Genomic DNA, 15,418 nt, shown 5'->3' on the forward strand with positions numbered 1-15,418 from the left:
GAAACTAAGAACAATGATTACCTCTGGGTGAGAAAGTGGGTGGCTAAGTACAGAGTGGGAGAAATTCATCTATTTTATTCAGTTAAATGCTTTTGTGGTTTTTGCTATGTGCCACTATCTAGTCTTCCCAAATTATTAGCTCATTAATCCCATAAAAACCCTAGACTAGTTTATGGCTGCAAAAACCAAGCACAAACAGATTAAGAGGCGTGCCCAACCAACGTCCCACAGCTAGTCCAAACCTGGAGCAAGACTGACCCCAAGTTACATGAGCAGTAGCCATGTTCTTAACCACTTCCCTGCACAGCTTTCACTGTTGAACCCTTCGCACCACTGGGATGTCACACCAGGCATGTGTATTACCAATCCACATAATGAAAGACACAGTCACAACATAGCTGTCTCTAGAAGGGGAAGCTCAAGAAGAGATACCCCCACCTGGTCCTTCCGGATGGTCTCAATTGCTTCACAAGGAAGGAGAAAGTCAGCAGTATAATTCATTTCTAAGCCCATTACAAAGAACAAACATGGAGATGCAGACAAGCGCCATTCAGCAATCAGTACTCATGACAGCTGCAGAAGAGTCAGAGGTTTATTTTCTTTCAGGTAAAAGCCTGTAAAGCTTTCTCTTTCAACCATAACTAACAGTTCTAGGCGGTTCACTCAGCCAGCACGGGAGACAAGATTTGACCCAGTCCTCCCAAACTCTCAAAGGGCTAGTAAAAGGGACATCACCCACGGAAATTTCATACAGTGTTCTTCAGAGAAATTCTGTAGATTTTTACCTGACAGATAAATTTCCATTTACTATTGGGAGAGATAATACAGGACTGGTTTTTAACTCAACTGCGGGCCAACTTTATCTACCAGTTTCCCCCTCAGTTCCAACAATGTCTCATCCTCCTTGCTATGGCACCCCCTACCACAAGCCAGCAGGGTCGCCCCCTAACCACCACTGTGAGGACCACACCCTTCCTGGCCATGGCTTCACATTTGGAGGAGCACTTTGGTTTTATAGAACACTTTCAGTAATTCATTTATTCCTTCTTTCCCAAGGTGGAGGGGGGGGATTTATTTGAGTATTTCTTTTTGCAAGGTCTTCTGGTCATTAAAAACAATGACCAAAGATTTGGGTGGCTCATTTGGTTAAGCATCTGCCTTCGGCTCAGGTCATGATCCCAGAGTCCTGGGATGAGCCCCCCATAGGGTGTTGGGGGGGAGGGTCCCTGCTCACCGGAGTCTGCTCCTTCCTCTGCCTCTGCCCCCTACACTCATGTGCACACTCTCTCACACTCTCTAATAAATAAATAAAATCTTAAAAAAAATAAGTGACCAATAAATCCTCTGCATTTTGCACAAGGCAGGAGAATAATGCAATACTCACCAATTTTTCAGGGTTTTGTTTTTTGTTTTCGTTTTTTTAGATACAGGCCAGGACATGTTACAGATTCCTGCAAATGTGGGTTTTCTACAGTCTGGCCCCAACAGGCTTTCCAATTTTATTTCCCATTCACACACTAGCCTGGTGAGCTCTATATGCTGTATGTGAAATGCCCTCCAGACCCCACACTACACACACACCCACAGGTAACTGCCAAGCTGCAGTGCTCAAGGCAAATGCTAATCACCTTTCCCCCATTTCTCACGTCTCTCTTTTGGACCTTTTGCTCAAAATAAACAGAAAAATCAGTGGGAATTCTACCTCTGAGCTGAACTTCTTCTAACTCTCTTTATTGAAAAGGATTTTTTAATAGTGAATTATTGTTTACAAGCGTTTTACTTTTCCCACTCAACGAAAGCTTCTTGAGGACAGAAAACAACGTCGAATTCATCTTTATGTATCTGCAACATTAAGCAGAATGTTATTGCTTGTCTGTTAAATAAACAAGTGAATAAATGAAGGGTGGAGAATGAGAAAAGGGGACAAAATGCTCCAACAACACCAAGCTAGGTAAGAGAGTCTGTGTCCAAGGTCTGTAACTCCCTGTTCAGCTCGAGAAAACCACACACTCACGTGGATGGAAGAGATGAAACGGACAAGGACCTTCAACACCATTATTCGCAATGAAGATTCTAAGACCATCATTCTCTGTGTCCTGGTAAAGCAGTCTATTTCTCACTCTTATTTTCTTTTAATTTTATTAAATTTTTAAGAATGATTTATTTATTAGACAGAGAGAGAGAGCACAAGCAGGAGCAGCAGCAGGCAGAGGGTGAGGGAGAAGCAGGCTCCCCGCTGAGCAGGGAGCCCGTTGCAGGGCTTGATCCCGGGACACTGGGATCATGACCTGAGCTGAACGCAGACGCTCAACCAACTGACCCACCCAGGTGCCCCTTCTTTTAAATTTTTTAATGCACCAGTCAGACTTAGGAACTCCTACATTTTTATATCTGGGCATCTGGGGCATCCGCAGGCCAGCCGCCGTAGCAGCCACCACACCCACAAACGGCACTCCCTGAGCTAACTGCTGTTCGTCATGCTACACCAGGCTGTGGAAGCCAAAATGCCCTCATCCTCACCAACAGGAAACCAGTGGGTTTGCCACAGCAGAGCCAGCTATGCAGTTCCACCCCCGTGCCCCCCGCCCCTGGTGACAAGCTGTATAAGGGATGCGTACAATTCCCAGGAGCAATTCCTTCCAAAGAGCAAATCTGCATCTCAGTGGCTTCTGGTAGCTTCAGGACCTACACTCCTCATACATCCATTCAGAAGGAGAGTGACTCAGCACCGGGCGGGGGAATTAAAAAAAGAACCTCAGGCTGCAATTACCTTCCTCCTCCGGTAAGCACTGCTGGGCTGATGCCGTCTGAGTACGGGCAGGAACCTAAATCCCGTCTCTTCTGTCTGTGGAGCGTAGCCCGACTCGCCCAGCACAGTGTTAATCGCTATTTATCGATGGAGACGACGTTACTGTTACAACAAGCTCCACGCTGACAGAAAGACTTTGTTCAGAAACTCTAGGCCCAACAGGACGCTCTCAAAAATCTGTTGGAATTTCTCAAAAGATGGCATACCCCAGGAAAAGGGATTTTCAATCTAAACCACAAAAAAAAAAAAAAGGCAGGAAGAGGAATCCAGGATCATCAGGGGCCTGGCACACCCAAGCCCTCCCCTGGCGGCCTTGGTGGCTCGAAACCAACACCAGCCTCTTTGCGGGATTCCAGCTGCACCATGACCCTCTCCATAATAAGGCCTTACAGACGGGCTTCCTGCACCCGTCAAATACACTCTTTCCACGGCGGATAACTGGAACAGAAAGCCAGACTCTTAGAGGCAAGAATCAAATGGGTCACTCATGTCCAAGGAAACCCAGGAACTTAACACATCTAGATGGGCTCCCCTCTGCTCCGCTCTTCACAGAGGACCACAGGAAGGTCACAGGGAGCCCATGACTGCTTGGCGAACTCGATCTGCTGAACGGGCCTGTGTCTCCGGAGGGCGGGCTGCGGCGCAAATGAGCTGAGCTCACCGGTCAGCTGGCTGCATTCTGAGCTACTCAGGACAATGGTAGTGGTCTGGGGCACGTAATCCCCCCACCAGGAGAGGAACAACACGCAAACACAACAGCTGTCACTTGCTGAGAACTTCACACAGATGATCTCATGTAATCCTCAAACCCTTGGCCCACAAGGGTTCAAGAAAGGGTAGGTCCTACCTCTCAGGGTCAGACTAATGCCCCTCCCCACCCAGGCCCAGGAGAGAAAGCCCCGGTTAACAACGGAGCCTGCACTACCCCAGACCTCCTGCAGGAGGCTCTCTTATGCCCATTTTCCCAAGCTCAGCGGGAGAGTCTTCAATGGTTCTCAAACCATTTCCCCAGCCAGGGCATGTATCAATGAGTCTCAAATGCCAGTAGCATGCTTCTTTTCTAGAAAGGCAAAGATGCTGAACAGCAAGCTACCATCCTTGCCCGGGCTCCTCAGAACCTGCTACTCTTGCCGGCACTTTTTTTCAGTCAGATACGTAAATAAGGGTGTTTTGTTTTGCTCTAACCTGAGCAAAAGACTAAAGTTAACAAATATAAATGTCTGGATAGCTGACCAAAACCACAAGTAGACCAAAAGCCCTAAGCCCAACGCAGCTTATTCCCAGAGCCTCACACGTTTTAAGCACGAAATGCGGGATCGGGAAATGCTCGTCACAGACAGTCAAGATGTGCCCAAAACTCCCCTGCAGCTTCTTCCTTGACCTTCTCATATTCTTACGTTTCTGTTTAAACAAAACGAAACAAAACACGGGTCTTCCCTTCCAGACCACCAGCTGTTTGGTTTTTATTAACAGACAGAGGACTGGCTTCTCCGGAAAACAAAATGGGAAAACCGTCCTTCTTTCCAAGTCCTGGGCTGGGGCTGCCTCAGGGAATGCAGAGGGAAACACGAAATTGAGGGGAAGGCAGACTCTGAGTATAACTCAAAGTTGAATGAAAACTTGTTTATCAAAGTCATTTAAGTTCTTTCCTTTGTGTAATTTTTAACCTTCTTAGCAAGAAAATGGGACTGCCGTTTTCTGATTCATTGCCAAAGTAAAGCAAGATAATTTTTCATATGACATTAAGCCGCAGAGGAGAGGGAGGAGGAGAATCCCGTTTTCGGAACTCCTGACGCAGAAGGAGCTGGGCCAGACACACAGAGATGTCGGCTCCCTCGGAGGGACCTATTTGGGTGAGGGGCGAAACCATATCTTCCAGATGAGAAATCAAGGCTCAATGTCTTCATATGGGCTCCCACATAAGCAGAGTTCATGCCAAGGACGTGAGTTTACAAGTTTACTGGGAAGGTGATCCCAAGAGGTCCAAGGGAGAGCACAGGGAAGGTGAGACCAAGAAGGGAGGAAGCCCATAAAAGGCACGAAAACGAGGTTGCTACATACATGAGGGGCTCAGTTTTACCACAACCCCTTGCTGAATCATGGTACACACCACAGAACTGTCCCCGCAGTGGGTAAGGAAGCTCGGAGACCCCCCCAACGCCCCTGGTTCCCCGGCTGAGGGCTGCCCTGAGGTCGCACCCATGCAAGCCCAGTCAGGACCCGAATCCAGGTGGGACTCGCCGGCCTGCACGCCGGTCACCTCACCTCGTGTGCCAGCTGGTGCCACCTTCCCTCTTTCACCCACGCAAGGCCCTCGGGCACAGTCTTGATACTGCGCGCAAATGAGGGACTCGCTCCCTTCATCTTTTCCGCCCTGGCCCCTTATTTTCCTTTCCCCCAACCTTAAAGACACATAGACGTCCTTCTGAGACGTTCACTCATAGGTGCTTTCTTCCTTCACAAGCATCACTTCAAAAAGAAAACGAATCCTGTATTTGCAGAGAGTGTGGGGGGAAGCCGCCCATCGTGGCCGTTCCGTTTTCCACGGGAGCACGTTACTAGGGAACAGTGAGGGGGGCAGAGAGCAGAACTGCAGGCAGAAGGGTGGCAGGGCGCTCCTGGGGAGCGCAGTTCAGCCCCACCAGCCCCACCAGCCGCGGGGCCTCGCCAGCTAAGCCATCTGTATCCACAGACAGCAGCAGCTCTCCATAAGTTACAAAGGTTTCCACCATGAGGATGGCTCCCTGGGGTGAGTGAGAGAATGGCTATCTATGTTTATTTTTTTAAGATTTTATTTACTTATTTGAAAGAAAGAGAGGGAGCATGAGAGAGAGAGAGAGACAGAGACAGAGAGCATGCACGAGCAAGGAGGAGGGGGAAAGGGAGAGGGAGAAGCAGACTCCCTGCTCAGCAAGGAGCCCGATGCGGAACTTGATCCCAGGACCCTGAGATCAGAAACTGAGCTGAAGGCAGATGCTTAACCCACTGAGCCACCCAGGTACCCCACAGAATGGCGATGTGACCCGGGGCCTCTTTGAATTGTTTCCGTGGAAAACAAATGAAAAGGGGAGAACGGGCTTAGCTTCATCATTACTATTTAAAAAAAAAGTAAATTTGCCACTTTGGCTGCTTTCTGTAGAAATTCATTCCTGCGGTACCAAAAGTGCTACAGACTCTGCAGGAATCTCTTATTCCGACAAAATACAGAGAGATATAATGGGCAGGGAAGGTATCCCTCATGAATAATGAATCCAGCGAATGGACACACACAGGTATTACGTGGAATGCCCAGGCCCGTACCAGAGCCCAGGGTGAGTGATGGCCCTAATCTAACCAAGTAATTCATTAATTCCATCACGAGTTTTGCTTTACGATATCTGCTTTTAGATGCCAATAGTCAATTTAATGGCTTTTTAAAAATTGGAGTGAAGCCCCAAGAGAGGAAAGCACTATACACCTTATTGAACCACAAATCTTATATCTGATTTTTAATTCCAAAGATGACCTAATAAACTCACTTTATAATGCAATCTGTCCAAACAACTCCTCTTTTCGTGTGTTTCACTCATTTCTAGTAATCATGCAGAGATTTCAATCGGAAATCCATTATCGCTGCAATTAAGTATAAAAGTTCCTTTGCCTGGGGGCTGCCTTGGTGGCTCAGCCCGCTGAGCGTCCAACTCTTGGATTCGGCTCAGGTCGTGATCGCAGGGTGGTGAGATCAAGTCCCGCGTCAGGCTCTGCGCTCAAGTGCAGAAGTCTGCTTGAGACTCTCTCCTTGCCCTCTGTCCCTCCCTCTGCTCGAGCTGGCTAAATTAATTAATTAATTAATTAAAATCTAAATCTTAAAAAAAAATTTCCTGTGTGTCCACATAACATGAAGACCCTATGCTCTGTCTCATGTGGGGGCTTGACCACCACCTTCCAGGGACACGGAGGGAACCTGCAGGCTTGCAGCAGTAGCTGGAGCCTCTGATTTCCACGGCTGCAGCATATGGACTATGCAAGAATTAATAAGCTCGGAAATCCAGACCTTCAGATTATTTCCTCATCTGGAAATTTTACCTCTAGAGAAATAAGCTGGCATACAACTTTTCCTTTTTTTATCTTCTTTTATTTTATTTTGTTGAAGATTTTACTTATTTAGTTGTCAGGGAGAGAGGGAGAGAGCACAAGCAGGGGTAAGGGCAGAGGCAGGGGGAGAAGCAGGCTCCCCGCTGAGCAAGGAGCCCCATGCGGGACTCGATCCCAGGGCCCTGAGATCATGACCTGAGCTGAAGGCAGCGGCTTAACCGACCGAGCCACCCAGGTGTCCCACAACTTTTCATTTTTAAGCCTTGCCAGAATTTTAAAATTTATGAACAACATGAAAAGCTTGCAGTTTATTGAAAGAGTAGGCACTTAACAAAAGAGGTAAAGAATTACGAGACTAAGCGGTACCTAGGTGGCACCGTTGGTTAAGCGTCTGCCTTCAGTTCAGGTCATGATCACGGGGTCCTGGGATGGACTCCTGCTCTGCGGGGAGCCTGCCTCTCCCTCTGCCTGCCGCTCCCTCTGCTTGTGCTCTCTCTCTCTGTCCAGTAAATAACAAATAAATAGAATCTTTTAAAAAAAAATTGTAAGACTGATGCGCTACCTACGGAAGAGGTAAAGAACGAAACTGTACCCAATCTTCTAAGAACCCAAAAGGTTGCTGCAAAATGGTTTTTTGCCTTAGATTCGACTGAATTAAAAAAAAAATCAAACTTTGTCACTTTCGTTGGCCTTCATCTACCTTCAATCACAAAGCAATTACAATACAAAATTATCCTGGATGATTTTTTTTTTTTGAAAGATTCTTTGATTTTAAAGAATATTCTCTTGGGCATTTATTTTCTACGTCCATGGAAGTGTTATAATTTCTACAGTGCATGAAATTTTGATTAAATCTACTTGGTTGGCATCTGTGATCTTCTCCTAATAAATGAGAAAGCATTCCTTGAACAGCCTAAATAATCTAAGTTTGCAAGCAAAAGTACAGCCTAAAAATATCAGCTGTCGACACCAGAAGGAAGAAAGAACACAGCCTTACCATTGGTTGTATTCTTTTTAAAGTTGTCCAGGAACTCCTCCAGAAGCTGGGACTGGTTCGGAGGGGGCAGCAGATGCTTCTGGTCCCTTGAGAACAGGTCACTGTCTGACCAGGACGAGCACAAGGTGCCTTTTGTCTCTGGTGGCCGGGCAATCAGAGTGAGCCCGACACTCTGCTCGGAAAACAAGGCCTCCATCTGCTTCAGGTCAAGATCAGACACAGCTTCCCCATTTAAGGTCATGATTTCATTGCCCTTTCTCAACCCTGAGAACAAGGAAGAGGAAACAAAAGGAAGAGAAGGGAGATGACTGAGGGAAGTTATTTTAACGTGAAGGTGAAGGATGGCTAGGAACTCAAACCATGGATTCACAGGGACCATCCCACAGCTGTCTTCGAAGAAAGGCCAGAACGCACAGATTGGGAGGCCGTGGACAATACATGACAGGTCTCTTCAAGCTGGGATTAAAAGGGACAGTTTGGGGGTTTGGGTTTTTGTTTTAAGTAAGCTTTCTGCCCAACGTGGGGCTTAAACTCACGGCAAGAGTTCTGTGCTCTATGGACTGAGCCAGCCCAGTGCCCCCAGAAGGAACAGTTTAAAAAAGAAAACCAGGAGTGAGTGGGTGGCTCAGACAGTTGAGGGTCCCCCTCTTGATTTCAGCTCAGGTCGCATCTCAGGGACTTGAGCCAAGGGCTCCGAGCTCAGCAGGGCCTCCGCTGCAGTCTTTCCCTCTGCCCCTCCCCCTGATCATGCATGTTCCCTCTAAAGTAAATCAAGAAATCTTAAAAAAAAAAGGGGGGGGGAGGAGGGGATACCTCATTTAAATTCATTGTTCCTCTATTTACCTGATGTTTTGACCCTCATTTGACCCTCATTCAAATTCATTGTTCCTCTATTTACCTGATGTTAAATGCCATGAAAAATAACATTTACCTGTGTCTGTCTGGCTTTCTGTTTCCTTTCTGCCTGTCTGCATACCGCCTGTGTGTATACATGCTCTCCTTCAAAACAGCCCCCCCCCGCAAATTCTCTCTCTCTCTCCACATATATATGCATATATAAAAATATATGCGCATAAGCATTTTCAATTAAACTATCGAGTGCACTTTTTGCTAACTCTAGGAGAAACCATTCTCCGACAGAACTGTAACAAGAGACTCTCCCCAGGCTGACTGCATCCCACAGTGTTGAACTGAGAGAGCAGAGACACTCTGTGCCGCACGGACCTTCTCCATACGCCAAGCCGTCAGGGAGAACGTCGCTTATAAGTATGCGGCTGAGATGCTGATGCTCGTCCACCTGCGCTGTCACTGCAAACCCTGCGAGCGGCAGTAAGAGAAGAAAACAGGTCTACATTCAGCACGCTGGTTAATTTCTCCAACTCCGCCAGCAGCACCCCCCCCCGCCCCACCCCCATCCCCCCCCCCGCCGCCGAGCATCTTTTCTCCTAAGCATGCAGTGTCCGGGAAGTCCCGTTACAGGTCTTGAGAAAGTACAGTGCTCCGGCAGGGGCAGAGAAACAGGAACGTGTCCGATCTAAGGTTCAAGGAGGGCACGACCTTGTTGGAGAGCAGAGATGCTGCAGCCATGTCTTGAGCTGCGTTATTTACAGCAACGGAAGGTGGGAGCAAGCAGACCATCCCCGGACAGATGGACGCATAAACACAAAGCAGTACGCAGACACACAAGGGAACGGCGCCCTCCTAAAAAGGAAAGATCCGACCCATGCTGTCGCACGGACCAACCCTGAGGACGTTACGCTCGGTGACAGAAGCCAGTCTCAACAGAACAAATCCCGTAGGATTCCACTTGTCTCAGAGACTGACAGCCGCCAAACCCAGAGAGGCAGAAAGCAGAATGGTGGTTGGTGAGGGCTGGGAGGAGGAACTGGGAGTGACGGTTTACAAGCTACAGAGTTCTAGTTTGGCAGCGGGAAATAGTTCTGAACATGGACCCTGTTCATGGCTGCACGGCAAAGGAACGTATTTCATGTCCCTGAACTGTCACTTTTAACCATTTTTAATGGTTATGATGGTAAACTCTGTTACAGGTGTCTTACGACAATTTAAATTTTTTTTTGCATTTTTTTTCGAAGTTGAAACCAAAATGTACTCTTATTGAAATAAATTAAATTGGGTTCAATACAAAGTAATTTGTTACAAAACAACTCCGTATGGGGTTAGGCATTTTAAGGAGGTGGAAAACCACTTGGATGCATACCGTAGCTGCTCCTAAATGCGTCTCCCTCACCGGGGTGTGCCCTTCCCTCTGATTCCACAGTTGACGGCACTTGTTCCCCTGCCTTGGTTCCATAATACTGGGAGTTCTTTGACAGAAAGAAGAACAACGTGTCCCCTCACCCTTTTCCTCTGTGCCTCAGGCAGACTCTGATCACCACAAAGCATCTTTGCAAATATCTCCCTTCAGTCCTTCAGGCATTTCAATACAAAGAAGATTCCCAAACACCCATCAAGGAAAGTAGAGTGAAGGTCAACAGAATACAGACAAAATGCTAAGAAGACTTCAGAGGGAAAACCAACATAACACCGGGTCAAAATAGACTAAATTAGGGGCGCCTGGGTGGTTCAGTGGGTTAAAGCCTCTGCCTTCGCCTCAGGTCATTTTCCCAGGGTCCTGGGGTCATTGTCCCGGGGTCCTGGGATCTGCTCAGCAGGGAGCCTGCTTCCTCCTCTCTCTCTGCCTGCCTCTCTGCCTATTTGTGATCTCTGTCTGTCAAATAAATAAATAAAATCATTTTTAAAAAAACTAAATTAAAAAACAAAGAACTTGTCAATTGTATCAATTAAAAAATAAAGACACGAACAACTCCCAAGAAAACTAACATATTACAATAACTGGAATTTGATCAGCTGGATTCATTTTAAGGGGAAAAAAATTACATCGATGTATTCAACAAGATAATAGTCTTTTATGGAGCTATGTATTGATCATTGTCTAATTACTGAGTTCCCATGGTCAAAGACAGAATAAAATACTGAAATGAACTGTAGGACATGAGCACAGTCCAAAAGGAGCTCAAAGTCAAGTTTAAAGACAAATGGAAACGCAAAAATCAAGTATCACAAAGTGATTTGGATAATATTGACCCTTAATTTTTAAATTGAGGGTAAAGCAATTAGATAAGCCCTCTTTAAGAAAGTTAGACCTTTAGTTAGTTCCTGGGGGCCAGGTGGTTTCCACAGAGAGGAGGGAGCGGGGCAGGGGAAGCCATGAACGGCGCCATTCCTGGTGGGTAAAAAGCTGAGAGCAAAGACGCCGAGGAGAATCAGGACTTACTCAGCTGAGAAAAGCACCCAGCACACAGTAAATTCATTGTGTTACTCGCACCACCATACTTGCAAACTCACCAATTTTTATACTTAATTCCTTTTATTTACTTTGGCATTTCCCCCTCATATTAATAAGTATCTTTTGAGCCTAATATAAATACATAGACCTGGACGAAGGGAGAGAAAGTTCAGAAACTACTGTCATGGTTGACACTGAAAATGTAAATGTAAAGAAAAAACATATTAGGTCCAAAGATAATGGAGCAAAGTAGACACGGACGGACAACGCGGCTCTCCGACTGGGTTCCTGTGCTCACCAAAGTCAGACACGCTTCCCGTCTTCGTGAGCTGCACGTCATAAACATTCAGCGGGAAGATTTCTATTTCGTCATAAACCTATAAAAGGAAAAACAACAAAATCAAGACATTTGATGTCATGATATCTTGGAATTTTTTTTTTTTAAGATTTTATTTATTTATTTGACAGAGAGAGATCACAAGTAGGCAGAGAGGCAGGCAGAGTGAGAGGGAAGCAGGCTCCCTGCCGAGCAGAGAGCCCGATGCGGGACTCGATCCCAGGACCCTGAGATCATGACCTGAGCCGAAGGCAGCAGCTTAAACCACTGAGCCACCCAGGCGCCCTCTTGGAAATTTTTTAAAAGATTTTATTTATTTTTTTGAGAGAACAGTCATTTATGAGATAGAGAGAGAGAGGCAGGGAGAGAGCGTGCACGAGTCGGGAGGAGCAGATAGAGAAGGAGAGGCAGACGGCTTGCTGAGCAATGAGCCAGAAACGGGGCTCAATCCCAGGACCCTGAAATCATGACCTGAGCTGAAACCAAGAGTCAGACGCTCAACAGACTAAACCACCCAGGCACCCCTTTGGAAATTTATTTTAATGATGTCCAAACTAGATGCCAAATTAACACAGAATTCCTCCCTCCCCTACAAATTAGATACTTTTTTTTTTTTTTTTTAAGTGGGCCTCCACACCCAGGATGGAGCTCAACGAGGGGCTTGAACTCACAGCCCTGAGATCAAGACCTGAGCCAAGATCGAGTGGGACACATAACCAACTGAGCCCCCCAGGCCTCCCTGCCCCCGACAAATTAGAGTCTTTTAAAATCAAGAGGCCATGGATGTGGTTCAAATCACTTGCCTGTTCTTGCATGAATTCATACAGCCCAGGGACACAGTACTCAATGTTTTCATCCACTACTTTTCGGAGTTGCAGGCCATAGTGGCTGGGTTCCAGCTGCCTCATCTGTAAAGAAAAGATAGCTATTTAGATTTTCAATGTTCTTTCTAAATTCATCATTATCCATTAAAAATCAAAGCAGAAATTTCTGAAGGAAATACTACATATGGTGAGTGGAGTTTAAACCCGAATCTGAGAGCTAAAATTTAAATGTGTAAAATAAAAATAAATAAATAAAAAGAAAGACAGGGCACAAATAATTATTTTTAATTAGGTTTTCTCTAAATGACACTGCTTATCACTAAAAGCAAGAGATGTATTTTTAAGAACTTACGGGAGTATATTATCCAATAGACTAGACTAGATCTTACCATCTCCGCAAATGTCATTTTATACGCTGGTTTTACCGAAGTTGTCTCTCATTAATGAAGAAGAGAAATTGTGTGAAATGGGAACACTCTCCTATTCTACAGACTTTAGAATTAGGAATTTCCTACCCCAGAAATGTTTCAAAAGGAAAATGTCGACACACACACACTCATTCATTCATAGTAACTGGATGTAACTGACCCACTCCGATTTCCGGCATCCTCTATCACTTATAAAACTTATGAACCTCATAACTCGTGCTGTTGGTAGAAAACAAAACTGTTGGTTGTCTGAATAAAAACATTATATAACGGAGTAAAAGGATATGAGATTCATAAGAATGGAAGCTGCATGTATAAATGTCTGGTATCTTAAGGCTTAATTCAAAGTGGGAATACTAAAAGAAAAAAGTAAAGATTATTCATATCTAGTAAGTATACATGGTAAAGAGTTACCAAAGTCCACACGCCTTTTCTCACCATTCCAGGTGTTTGATGGCATTTTTTCTGAAAACTTAAAAAGCGGTCAGCTCTACTGCGCCACCTGGTGGATGAAAAACCTCTGCTCTGATGTTTAGTCTATGACCTCAGCAGGTTCTCTTGAAGACTTCGTAAACGTTCTTCTCAGAAATAAAACCCAGTGTGAATAACGAGTAAAACACCACTAACAATCCCCACAAAGCAACTGTGAAGAGTGTCAAGTTACTCATTTAATCTAGAGAAACCCGATAAAACTGCTCAGGAGTAACCAAACTACTTTGAAGTTTCCGCCACTTTCTTAACAGAGCCCTGTCTCTAAGGAACTTAAACAACAAGCCTTCAGAATTATTCTAGCTATAAAGGTCTACAAAGAATTTCAGTAAAACAGCTCAGGTTCTTCATGAAGGCGAGAGGCCATAACCTAACAACTCCCTCTTCTAAAAGATGGAGGAGACTGCTAATTAAAGTAATACATATGTCCATTAATAAGCATGTTGATTAACAGATGCTCATTTTTTCCCCTAGTACAGAAAGTGAGGTCTTAAGAACCACAGATTTACAAGGCACAGGGAGGCAACATTAATGATTCTTTCTACTGAGACCTATTTCCACAGCAAAATACATTACCTTGCATGCAAGAGTCAAAATATCTTCTACTCTATGTTCTGGCTTGACCATTACAGTAACCCCTTGATTATCCTGAAAATGAACGTAGGTCTGGACCTCCCATGTGCTGTCTCGGGGAACACCATCGGCTGCTGAACCGTATATATGCAGAAGTTCATCCACCTGTTTTCAGACACCACAAGAAAATACAGAGAGTTTTGATACACAAAGCACAGACACTAGGAAGAAAATGTCCCCTTGACTCATGGCATATTTTATAGTAAGCCTTTCCACATTCCTTGCATCTGGCTTCTCACAACCCTCAGGGGCAGACAAGCCAGTGTCTCCTCAACCATTTAGCCCACACGAAACTGAAACCCTCCAGGGAGGCGGACAGAAGGCAACGGACTCCTCGTCCAATGTTCTGGCCACGTGCCATTTGTGGCCTAGCCCAAGTTTGAACACCACACAGTGCTCAGTTTCGACTCTCCCGGCTCCAGAATTGCTGGCTGATAAGCGCCCTGTGAAATCTGCATTCCTGATTGCCATGAACTTGAATATGGGCTCATTTACAGCCACTGATTGCCCGTGGCATCCTAACCCGAATAGCACTGCATCTGAGCAACGCAGTTCTCTTATTTCTACTTGGTTCGTAAAATCAGTCTCTAATCCTAGGAACATTTTTTTTTTCCTTTCAGTCAGCTATTTCATATCTAGACACTCTTAGAAATCACCCCCAAACATACCACCTTTAAAAGGAAGCTCTTCCCAAAGATGTTTAATTCCCTGGACCCCATTATCATAGTAATTCAATGATCTCATCTTAGCATGAACTTCCATGATTTATAAACATAAATAGTTAATATGTATCAAGCAACTCAGAAACGTTATCCCCTGGTTAGACTCTTGCATTGGTCTGGTGGCAAAAGAAAGACAGACCCAGGGATCTGAAATCAAAAAAACCACGTGTTCAAGTTATACACTCTGCCATTTAATCAGCAGGACAGGACGTTCACTTTGCTGAGCCTGGTCTCCTACTCTGTAAAAGGAGATATTAGTAATATAATTACTTAAGTTTATTAATTAATACAGATTTTGCCAGCAAAAAAATAGAGATGTGAAAATACCTTACACACTAGAAAATGGTACTTTGAGTACTATCACATTATTCTATCCTGCTTACCATAAAGTTATCATCAATGGATTTTACTTTGAATTCCATGCATTAAAAAAAAAAAACCCACAAAGCAAAAAATCCTCCCATGCTGGATTTAAAAACTAGAATAGAGGGGCACCTGAGTGGCTCAGTCAGTTAAGCGTCTACCTTGGGCTCAGGTCATGATTCTGGGGTCCTGGGACCAAGACCCAGGTTGTGCTCCCTGCTCAGCTCTGTTTCCCTCTCTCAAATAAATAAACTCTTAAAAGGAAAAAAAGAAAGAAAGAAAAGAAAAAGAACTAAAATATATATTGAAGATTCCAAAAGAACAGGCTCAGGGAAAGCAAGAGAAGAACCCGTTTTTCTGTGCTGTCTTTTTAAAAACGTGGTGCTCATCTTTAAAGGGATGTTTCTGGATCTGTCATGGGTCTGTCACTTTCTG

At 45.1% G+C, this 15,418-nt stretch overlaps 1 protein-coding gene across 2 annotated transcripts in view; it reads right to left on the reverse strand.

Moving 5' to 3' along the window:
• Positions 1 to 15,418, reverse strand: part of TIAM2 (TIAM Rac1 associated GEF 2) — a 109,084-nt gene that overhangs the window by 58,064 nt on the left and 35,602 nt on the right. For both annotated transcript variants that reach the window (XM_046004853.1, XM_046004852.1), the window contains exons 8-12: positions 13,842 to 14,003; positions 12,328 to 12,432; positions 11,486 to 11,564; positions 9,105 to 9,197; positions 7,881 to 8,144 (exon numbers count right to left, since the gene is read on the reverse strand). In XM_046004853.1, coding sequence (XP_045860809.1) covers positions 7,881 to 8,144; positions 9,105 to 9,197; positions 11,486 to 11,564; positions 12,328 to 12,432; positions 13,842 to 14,003 — 703 coding nt within the window. The remainder of the gene's footprint in view (positions 1 to 7,880; positions 8,145 to 9,104; positions 9,198 to 11,485; positions 11,565 to 12,327; positions 12,433 to 13,841; positions 14,004 to 15,418) is intronic.

This window comes from Meles meles, chromosome 5 (assembly GCF_922984935.1).
Source record: "Meles meles chromosome 5, mMelMel3.1 paternal haplotype, whole genome shotgun sequence".
NCBI lineage: Eukaryota > Metazoa > Chordata > Mammalia > Carnivora > Mustelidae > Meles > Meles meles.